Raw genomic sequence first — 11,903 nt, forward strand, 5'->3', positions numbered from 1 at the left:
ATCTTACTTAACGGGAGTGCACAGAAGCTAAAGAAAATTTGCAAAATCTCCCTATTAACAAATATCTTGAAACATAGCTTGCACATTTCACAATTGATGGCGGCAGAGTTTTGAATTAAAAAAAGGGTTTCCAAAGTAATAGATGAAAAGAGACACACTGTAAAATAAACAATAAATGTTACAAGAAAGAACAACACAGAAACTGTAACTAAAATGTATAAAAATCAGAATTTTAATTAAACCATTAGACCAGGAGAAACAGTATTTCAAAATGCAGTAGAGTTGGCAGCTATACAATCACATTTTATCGTGCAAATGTTTACTACAGTATAATTGCTACGTAAGAAAAAAAAATACAGGATGGTTACATTTCTCTTGCCTGAATGAAGACTATTATGTTCAAGGTTGCTGCAAGTTTTGCCTGCCTTAAAAAACTCAAATGAAATATTTAAATTTGTAGCTACGAACTGCATTAGAATGCAACTAACAAAAGCATTAAGATTTCAAAACATATCTGAGAAAATTTGTTGATTTGCAGTCATCTTAAGCTGTTATTTTTCACAGCTCTTTAATCAATTTCTTATTATTTTGGTTAAAATTAACTTCATTTGTGCAATTTAGCAGGATAGCAGTTATACATAGTTTAAAGCTAACCATTACTAAGATTGATAGCAATTCAAAAAGATGTATTTAAATGAAGTGTTTGATAATTATAATTAAGATAAGCTCAATTTGAAATTTATACATTTGTGATTCTTGTTGTGAATTATTTTAAGTTATTTAATGCAGCAATACTTGCTAAAAAAGTCTTTGAAACTTAAATTAATAAAAAGCTGGCATTGAGTAAATATGTTTGTCATATTTAAGTCTGCTTTTCAAACTAAAAAATTATCAAGAAATATTTGCACTTTTGTTTAATTTTATTCAGAAAAAAAAGTATTTTTTAATAAATTTTGAACAATGATAGTCAACACATTATAACAAATTTAGGCAAAAATGTTGTAAATAAATAGATTACTGCTTTTGACATTTATATAAACAATTGTACATTAACCATATGATGGTTGGTATATAAAGGGTGTGTAGCCAAATTTTGGAACAAAAAATAAACGACCCCTAAGCACTTTTCAAGCACTCAAAATATACTCAACTCTTTATTAAATACATATATATAAAGGGGATATTTCAGTGACCTAATATTTCGCGACAGCTACAATCGCCAAACAGATTTTAAACTTGCAATTAAAAAGAAAACATGTAGATGTCAGCCAGGGTGTGGTTACGAGTTATACCTTTCCGTGATGTTTTTTCCTTCAATTTCTCGCGGACTGCTGCACGGAGAGTACCAAGACTTGACAATTATTCTGCCACAGATCACGATACAGAAATTTCCCCAAATATAATTAGAATAAGCACACTAATAAAAAAAATTTTCTTCCTATCATTGAAATATATATATNAATATTATTCTTGTGGTTGAATGAATTGTGAAAACATTAAATAGAAGTGTGAAATCGCTTTTCGCATAATTCTGGGCTAAAACAGACATTTGTTCATTGGGTAAGAACTTTATATGGTACAGGTGATGAATAATTACAGATGTCACTAATTCAAAAAGTGAATACTGAGCATAATGATAGGAAAAGATCCACCAAATTGTCTCATGTTTTTTTTTAATACATAAATTTTTTTCAAATGAACTATCAAAAAATATTACAAAGTTCACTTTCAAAAGCTAGTACTATAAATAAACCAAAGAAAAATTAACTTATTTATTTGAATGAAGTAAAAACAAGAAAAGACATAGGGTCCTTTCAATATTATAATGAAGCACATTCTCTGGTTACAAAATACAAATTTTATGTGAAAGCACTGGAGAAGATGCTTTTGTACAGTTTAAATAGATGACTGTTATAGCTTCATTCATAAACTTTCTTTTTTAAGTAATCTGTTTAGCCAACTAATAAGATTATCATATGGAAAAAAAACTAGAATTAAAAATAAAATAATTATATGTATACATACATAAAGTAATTTTATAAACATCAAAAAGACTGAAGAATGGTATAAAATGAAATGATAGATATGAAAAGTATTCAATGCATACAAGATCTTCTATGAACATCAACACAAAGAGTCACTAGCCTAGAAAAGAAAATATATTTAATAACAAATAGAAAGGAAATTTTAAATTAAAAAAAAAAAAAAAAAAACTGTCTTTGATCATAATAAAATTGACAAACCGGAAGAAAAAAAGGTAAAAATGGAAGAAATTTTTTTTTTATCGGTTTGTCAACACTAATTATGAATACGTAACTAACATAGGGATATGTTCAGTACTAGATATTATGCTCGGAAAAAAAAAAATTACGGGAAAACAACATGTGCCGATTCAGAGCATGTGCATTTGAGGGCAAATTAATTACCCAGACTAGTTTTCAAACTGGTTAACTAAACCCGTGTCTCAAAATATGCAAAGTATTATAATCAAAGTGGCATGGTTGTCATAAATTATTTTTTTGTCTTACATTTACCAAACAGCATATCGGATAAAATATATTAATAAAATTAATATTTAAAAACTATGTTATAGTTATAATTGTAAATATTTCTAATCAAAAGGGTTAAAATTATTAGAGTTGTAAGAAATACTGATTTAGCCGAATACCAAATATTCGACAGCTGAAATGCAACAAAAAAATAATTATATATATTAATGATTTTTTCATGTATATATAAATAATTTTATATATACATGAGTTTTGTTATTATTTAAAAATACTAAAAACTAAGCAATATTATTGGTAGGAGGTAAAAGAAGAAAAACTATTTAAGATAAGTAAAAAAATGACTAATATTTAAGATAAATAAATAAAAAAAACTAAGGTGGTAAAGTTGAAGAAAAGAAAATTTTTTCTTAATTCTGAAAACAAAATTTTAATGTTAAAAATTAGCCATAAGACGTTAAAAAGAGAAAAGTCTATCAGAAATGCTTTTAAAAATGCAGCACTATCATAAAGAAAGATGACACAAAGGTAAAACAGAAAATTTATCTTAATTTTTGAGAGAAGATTTCAAACCTTAACATTTCAGCTTTCCAACTACCTAATAAAACAAAACAAAAGAATGACCTTGCCATTCTTTTGTTTTTTCAGTGACGAATAATGTCTAATAATTAAAACCCCTTTTAACTGCACATCATAATAAAAACATTTATAAAAACAAATGTTTATGAAAAAGAAAAAGCTGGTTTGAAAAAACAAAACAAAAATTATTCTTAATTTTTAAACATTAAAGTTTAAACGTTAAAAATTTCAATTTAACTTTTCCAGATAGAAACGCTCTTCTTTAGAAATCCTGTCATATAAAAAACGCTAATAAAAAGAAAAGTTAATAAAAAAGCAAAAGATTTTTTTTTTTTTAATCCAGGGTGCATGGTCAAAGCTTTTAACAAAAATAAGCTCCTTTTAAGTACTTTTTAAGCACTCAAAAATATTGTTAAGCACTATATACATTAACAAAATGCAAAATTATTATTTAATTCGGGTCGCATCGGGGTTAGCGAAAAATTCTGAAATCAAGATTTTTTCTGGAGCACAATCATCTCTACATTGTACTTTATTTCTTGGAGGATATAAAAAGCATTGCTCACTTAAAAGTACCTAAGAATAAAAGCTATTTCATGCAAACATAAATTAAAACTTCTTAATATCTCCTCATATTTAACCAAGCCAACTTTTTAACCAAAATCATTTTGAATATTGGTGAAAATTAAGTTCTCCAGTTATGTTTGTCCTCTAAAAGTAGCAAAGTATTGACTACATTTCGAAAGTAGTTGTAGTTAACTACAAAGAAACCAAAGTGTTTTTGGGCTGCAGCTTAGGGCCTCGAGAACTGTCGGTGGTGTTACAAGCCAATATATACATTAAAGAACCCGTTATCCGGAAATCAGAAAACCGGAAAACCAAAAAACCGGAAAGAAATTCGATAAATTTTCCTGCCATTTTAAAAAAAAAAAATTTTTTTTTTCCTCTTAAGATTTTTCTTTCTTTTTTGAAACATGTTTACCTTACCATAATTTTATAAATAATCATTAGTCTATTACTTCATCGTTTTTTCTTCTTTTTAAGATTATTTCCAAATACTTTTTTTTCCAGCTGGGTTTAACAATAAAAAAAAAAACGGCTCTTTGTAGCGATTCAGAAAACCGGAAAAATCAGTTATCCGGAATATCGATGGTCCCGATCGTTCCGGATAAACGGTTCCCTACTGTATTTACAAAAGACACTAGCTCTTGTTGTTTAGCCCGAATTTTAGTATTCAATTTCTCACTGGTGTTATTTGTTGGTCACATTTCTCTGCAATCTTAAAAAGCATTTATTTGTGATTTGTAACTGTAACAAACTTTTGCAATCGTTCAATATTCCTTAACCGCTTCCCTTAGCAATTTTTTTGAAAAAGAAAAATGCAAAAAATCATCATATTTTTTTATTTCATTAATAAATACAAGGAACTAAAACAAAACATAATACACAAGTTCAAGTTGAAGTTTTAATTTTTTTATGTGCAAAAAAATATTTAATTTACCATTAGTTTACTATCCCTAACTATCTCGGGCAAATCAAAAAAGCTAAATATTAGTCTTTGTATATGCTCACATCTTCATAATCTGAAAAAATCATCTGCATTACTTTCACTTTCGCTGGGGAATGCCATTTTTTAAATTCTTTCTTCTATGTAAATTCATCAACCATCATATATACAATTGTACAAAACACGTCTGCAGTCCCGCAAATGGCAAAACTCAGAAACAAAAATTGCAAACTTCCAATCACAGCAGATTATTCTTATTTTTGTTTTGCTTCCGGCCTAATAAAAATGTGATAAAACAAAGCCTATTGACGGGATAATAAATATTTGCAATGTATACATACCCGAGTTGAGGATAATCAGGGAAGCAGTTAAGGGGGGGGGGAGAAAGAAAAAAGCTATACAAACCATTTTTCCAACAATATTACTCAATACAAAGTTCATAGTCTTCAATTTCAGAAAGTTGCTGATTGAAACTCCTATAAAATGCTTCTTCTTCTTGTTTCTGAAATGGCATTAAAAAATTGCTTAAGCAGAGTGAAATAAAAACTGTGTGATTGCAACCATACAGGATATCTGCCACATTTTAGATTTTCAAATTCATGACTTAACGAAGTTACTATTTTTTCCGACAAGAACACAACAATAAATTAAAAAAAGCATTATAATAACATTAATTGAAATGATAGGTATAACCAAAACTGTTATACTCCGCATCTTCATATTTATAGATTTTAAATTTAAAAAACAGAGTAAAGAAAGAGGTGAAGAAATAAAATAGCTGGAAAAAAAATACAAAAGCATATAATTTTTTTCTTCTTTTTTTCGGCAGAATTATATTCTAAGGATACTTCTCTTGTTCAGCGGAAAGGAAAGAAATACTCCTGCTTTTTCTGATCTCATTTTGGAATTAAAAACAAAAATCGCCAATGACAGGATAGCTTCGGCTAGAATTTTTTAATTGATAAAATAAAAGAATAACAAAAAAACTCTGAAATCACGGAAGTTTAAAAGATAATTCGCTCTAGAAATGATGTTTTTTCTTTCATTTTTGAAAAAACACCATAATTTTTCAAGATTGTGATAAAAACGTTTTATACTTTAATAAAATATGACTGGGAGTGGAGATTTTGTTACAAATTCAGATATTCTGAACACCATGAAATTGGGGGAAGGGTAAATTCCATTTTAAAAATTAGACTTTTCGGTGACCTAAATCCATGACAAATTTTGTTCAATACCGAAATTCATGACTTTCCGTGATTTCTCATGACTTTCCAGGTGCACAGATACCCTGACCATCGGATCCTAACAAAGACATTTTTCTCCTAGTGAAGGGCATTGACTTTTAGAAAGATCACCAGAAAATAGGAATGTAGCAAATATTCAGCCTTTAGAATTCAAACTAACAAATGCACATAATGGCATTTAATATTTTTTAACAAGGAACGTTTGTAAAACGACACATTTCCTAAAAATAAAAAAAATTTTAGTAATTTTTTTAAACCGAAAATTTTTGTTTGTCTGCCAGAAATTCCCTCACAACCTCTCTCTCATAATTAGACATATTCTGCTAATAAGTAATAATAACAAACATTAGGAGTAAAAAAAAAAGTTTTTTTTTATAAGTGATTTGACAATTATTATAAGTAATAATAACAAACATTAAGAGTAAAAAAAAATTTTTTTTTTCTTCTTATAAGTGATTTGACAATTATTGGCGACCACTTTAGATTTACTTAAGCTAAAAAATCTGTCTAAATTGTGGCATAAAATAATCAATATTTAGATTGATAATAATTAACAACTCACAGATATAATATACTAAGAGTACCATGTTTTTACAAAAAGTAATTAATAATATAATGATTTTGCAATACTTTTTTTTATAAATGATATATTAATATAAATTATTAGCAGTATATAATGCAAAGTATTATGCATGTTTTAATGTCTAATAATATGTCCCGAATGTTAATAAAGGAACTTGTCCCAGGTTTTNAATTGCTTCTAAAATGGGAATAGAAAATATAAAAATTCATAAACTTTATGAAATTTGAAATCTCTGAATTTAATTCCTTTTCTGCTTGCTTTAGAAGATAAAAATGGTTACAGAAGTATTCAAGATACAAATTGTTCTGCAAGACTTCGTTTGTTCTGCGACGTACGTCACAGTTTCAGGCACTTTCTGCTTCTGGGCTCAGAAGTATTTTATCAAACAGGTAAAATGAATGGCGCTTTCATACTCTATGGAATGAGAGTACACCGAAAGAGATTGGTTGAATGAAATGCGAAAACGTTGAATCGAACAATGAGAAAATCATGCTTTTGCATAATACAGGGTGAGTTCTGAAAGTAATGCGCATGATTTTATTGTGACGCGACTATTGATCACAGCGCAGTCAGATTGGTCAAAAAATGGGGTGGGGGATTTGTCTTTCCAAACAAGCTTGGTCTCAAGTCGCTCCGAGCAGGAGTGATAGGACGTGTCTACGCGCAGTCTTTTTTTCGATCGAGTCACGGCGTGGTGGAGTGTTCCCTGGAACAGCGGTACGCGATAAAGTTTTGTGTGCGACTTGGGAAGAATGCAACGGAAACTCATCACATGCTTCAAGACGACTTTAAGGAGACATTTCGAGATCTCAGTGTGGAAGGTGGCACAAGGCCTCCAAGGAGGGTCGGGAGAAGGTTACCGACGAGTCTTGTTCTGGACATACAACAACAGCCCGACCCGATGAAAACGTCCAGCGTGTGCGTGAAGTTTCGAAGTTAGGCAGTCTTAACCGACTGTCTAACTCCGACGTCTTAACCGATTGCATTCAGGCAATCGCTTACACTGGGATGGTGACGGAGGATTTGCAAATGCGAAAGGTCAGTGTGAATCTTGTGCCAAAGGTGTTGACGGAGAAGCAAAAATAAGTTCAGGTTTTGCGCAGTGAAGAATTGCTGGAATTGATGAGTTGGTGCACCAGCCTCCCTATAGCTCTGACTTGGCACAATGTGACTTTTTTTTGTTCCCCCGACTGAAAAGAGAGCTAAAGGGAAAGCACTGGGAGCCGATGGAGAACATCCAAGCTCATGTTACAAGGTTCCTGAGAGGCATTCCTGTCGAGGAGTTCCAGGGTGCCTTCCAGGCGTGGCAGAATCGTCTCCGCAAGTGTACTGTTGCACAAGGAAACTATTTTGAAGAATTTTAACCATTTGTACCCATAGCATCAATAAATCCATTTTTCCCAGAAAATGTGCATTACTTTCAGAACGCACCCTGTACGTGGCGAAAATCGACATGGTAAAGAAAAAAAATCTCATTCTGGAAAAGGGAAAATTAAGCACTTTTTAAAAACACCAGATGAAAAAAGCACCTTTAAGGGCTTTTAAAAAACGAAAATAAGCACCTTTAAGGGCTTTTAAAAAATGAAAATAAGCACCTTTAAGCACTTTTTAAAAACGCTATGCACCCTGTTTAAAATATCAAAATGAAAATAAATTATTAGACAATAACTTAGGATTTCGGAATGAAAAAGTTCTCTTCCAATAATTTGTTTTCATTTTGATATTTTTTTTCTTTTTCTTCTTGATTGAAACTTCATTGCTCACTCTAAGTTTGCATGTACTCACTTTTTCTTTTTTTAAAATTAGTAATGAAGGTGAAAGAGAATTTGCGATGAAAAGTTTCTCCCCTGGTATGGTCACCCCTTAACAAATTCTCTAAGATTCTAATGAATTTAAAACAAAGTGAAGTTTAAAAATTACCTCAGCATTTGATTTTTTCTGTACAATAGGATCAGGTTTTTTCTTCTTATTTTTGTTTTTTCTCTCATCATCAGCGGCAAAGTGCAATACTTTCCCCTCATTTATTTTTTCTTCATCTTTTTGAGGTGATCCAAAAAGTACCAAAGAATAGTCATTAGATGCAGTCACATATTCAGGCTCATTTTCATCTGGTAACTGTTCAGGACAATCAACCATGTCAGCGGCAACTTCTGACAATAAAGGAGCTGTAGGAACTTCAGAGAGCCGCACATCAAAGCTGAATACAGGAGAAGTAAAAGTAGGGCATGGGCACTCAGCATTTTGTGGAGTAGAGGTGAGATGTATTAAGCCTGGAAGACGTTCAGAAGCACCAGAGTTTACACTGCCCTCATTTGGAATATTAAAATCTAACTCTCGCACAGGAGTAGTTTCCCTTAAAACTAATATACCGGAATCTTTATTTTTAACATTTACTTCCAAACAAAATTCTTCTACGAGTTTTGAGGAATCGACTTGTTCAGACTTTGGAAAACTCTTTATAGGGTTCACCTCCTGTATATTTAAATCATTGCATTTTTTAGATGTTAAAGAACTTATCACTTGACTCTGAATCTCAGTTTTGTTTTTAAAACTTTGAATTATATCCTTATCTTTAGCAGCTAATTTAGTCGATTTATTTAAGCATTTTTTCTTTTTTAAAATTTTTTCTTTTTTATCCTTAAGTTTCAGCTTTTTGACTTTTTTCAAATCTAGTTCTTCCTTCTTCAAATCATCGTCAACATTTATATCGTATACATCTACAACAGATTGTTTAATTTTTTCACCAAGTACCTTAGAGCCTTTTTTAAGGCATTTGTTATAAATCAAATTATTTACAACAGAATTTACCGTTTTACCCACAGATTTAAAATTAACATTTTCTTTGGTGGTCAAAACTTGACGTTTCTTAGCTTTACTTTTTTCTTTCTGCTGGCTTTTGGAGCGATTTTCAGCTTCATGAATAACTGTCTTATCCCTGCAGACATTAGATGGCTTGATTTTACCATTTTGCTTATTGCTTTTAGGTAACTGAACACTATCAACGGTTGTTACATTCTCTTTGTCAATACTTTGAATACAAATTGTTTTTGCAGAGTTGGAAAGAGATTCACACGAAGGTTTTTTACCTCTTTTACGTAAATTTATTTTGGATACCTCAGGGTGAGCAGAGTTTTGGAGCCCAGTATTCACTTTTAAAAGCTGCCTTCGAGTTTGATACATATTCTGTGGATTATCTACAAATTAAGAAAAGAAATTAGATAAAAAATCGAAAGAAAGATAAAGAATTAGATAAATGTATTTTATATGTATGAAGTACATATTTGCTGTATTTAATATCAGGGTATGATAAAACTTCAGGGTACATAGTCGCACGTAGTCGTTAACCCATAAAATTTGGTTTATGACTAGGTTATAAATACTTGCAGATATTTTATTTTAAGGTAATGTTAAAAATATGAAATTTATGCGCACTAGTTTGCAGAATGCTTATTGTCTGGAAACATGGAAATAGTTAAGTTTTCTGTTAAGTAGGAACTGAGCATGTAACTCTTCTGAAGATATCCTGGACAAATTTTGCACAATATAAATCTGTAGGATTTCTTTTTACTCATTATAAATCTAATGAATCGAATTTGCAACTGCATTGTACAGCCTGGAGTGCAAAAGCTTATAAAATAATTATTTATATCCTACATTACCTGCGAATTTTTTTCTTCAAATAACCAGGGTTTGGACGTCCTAAACTAGTTTTTGACAGTACACTTTGGTTTTACTGTCTTAAGCTGACTAAACCGTCCTAAACTGTCTTTAAGTGTCCAAAACCTTGAACTTTGGTAAAAGGTAAAAATTCTAAGTGTGTAACCATTGTAACCTACACATAATAATTACATATAACAATAAATATTTGATATTTTATATACAATTTACTTTAATTTATTAAAGGAAAATAATATAATATAATAGGAAAAGGTTTTTGAAGCTCCCGAATTCATTGAAAGACAAAAGTGAATACCTCATCCTTTAAATATAAATATGCTTTTTATACTGATAAATTATGCTTTTGCATAAGGATAAATAATGCAATATTAAAAAATAATAATTTTTTAAAAAAAAATACTAAATTTGAATAAAAATTAACCTCTTATTTTTCACAATATTTTTTTAAAAAAATGTTATAATTTCTGCATCACAGGATGATAAAAAAAAGTCATCTATTTATCAAAAAAATTTTTTTTTAAATATTAATATATTAGTTTAAATTGGAAATACAAAATAACTGAAAAATGTATTAACAGTTTTGAAGGGCATAACATCAGTTTCAGTTACTGACACTGGTGATGTATTACCACTATGCTAAAAGAATTGAACATGAATGAAATAAAAGTAGTCTTGAATAGTACTATAGATAAATANTTCAAATCTAGTTCTTCCTTCTTCAAATCATCGTCAACATTTATATCGTATACATCTACAACAGATTGTTTAATTTTTTCACCAAGTACCTTAGAGCCTTTTTTAAGGCATTTGTTATAAATCAAATTATTTACAACAGAATTTACCGTTTTACCCACAGATTTAAAATTAACATTTTCTTTGGTGGTCAAAACTTGACGTTTCTTAGCTTTACTTTTTTCTTTCTGCTGGCTTTTGGAGCGATTTTCAGCTTCATGAATAACTGTCTTATCCCTGCAGACATTAGATGGCTTGATTTTACCATTTTGCTTATTGCTTTTAGGTAACTGAACACTATCAACGGTTGTTACATTCTCTTTGTCAATACTTTGAATACAAATTGTTTTTGCAGAGTTGGAAAGAGATTCACACGAAGGTTTTTTACCTCTTTTACGTAAATTTATTTTGGATACCTCAGGGTGAGCAGAGTTTTGGAGCCCAGTATTCACTTTTAAAAGCTGCCTTCGAGTTTGATACATATTCTGTGGATTATCTACAAATTAAGAAAAGAAATTAGATAAAAAATCGAAAGAAAGATAAAGAATTAGATAAATGTATTTTATATGTATGAAGTACATATTTACTGTATTTAATATCAGGGGTCTGTCTAGGTTTTTCTGAGAGTACCTATTTTGCGAAAATTTAGACATAATTTGTGAAAAATTAAAAATTATATTGAAAAATCAACAGAAAAATATGGTAAAAATATGGATTTATCGTTTCTTAAGGGATAAAAAAATAACATATTAAGAAAAAGTATTTTGTGAAACTACCGTTTTTCCTGAAGTTGAATTTATGAAACTACCGTTTTTCCTAAAGTTGAATTTGTGAAGGTACCGCTAAACGGTAGTAAATTCGGCCTGGACAGACCCCTGAATAAGTATATATGTTGCAAGAATTATGTCGATTTCCTCATTTTTTTATGTCCAAGTTGGTTAACTATTAAATTATATCAAATTAATAAATTATTATATTCACGAATTCCTTTAGTATATTATTCCTCACTGTTCAATAAAAATTATACTTCATTTAAACACTTGACAACCATATTAGCCCTAATAGATATT

General features: G+C 29.9%; 1 protein-coding gene across 1 annotated transcript; it reads right to left on the minus strand.

The window, feature by feature from the left end:
- Nucleotides 1–209: 209 nt before the first annotated feature.
- LOC107440691 (DNA ligase 1) lies at nt 210–9,620 on the minus strand. The gene is made up of 3 exons (XM_043043473.2): nt 8,344–9,620; nt 4,999–5,095; nt 210–2,145 (listed from the first exon to the last, which is right to left on the minus strand). The coding sequence occupies exons 1-2, from the start codon at nt 9,601–9,603 to the stop codon at nt 5,015–5,017; spliced, it is 1,341 nt and encodes a 446-aa protein (XP_042899407.1). The 5' UTR covers nt 9,604–9,620; the 3' UTR covers nt 210–2,145; nt 4,999–5,014.
- Nucleotides 9,621–11,903: the final 2,283 nt, after the last annotated feature.

This window comes from Parasteatoda tepidariorum, chromosome 2, assembly GCF_043381705.1.
Source record: "Parasteatoda tepidariorum isolate YZ-2023 chromosome 2, CAS_Ptep_4.0, whole genome shotgun sequence".
Classification (NCBI taxonomy): Eukaryota; Metazoa; Arthropoda; class Arachnida; order Araneae; family Theridiidae; genus Parasteatoda; species Parasteatoda tepidariorum.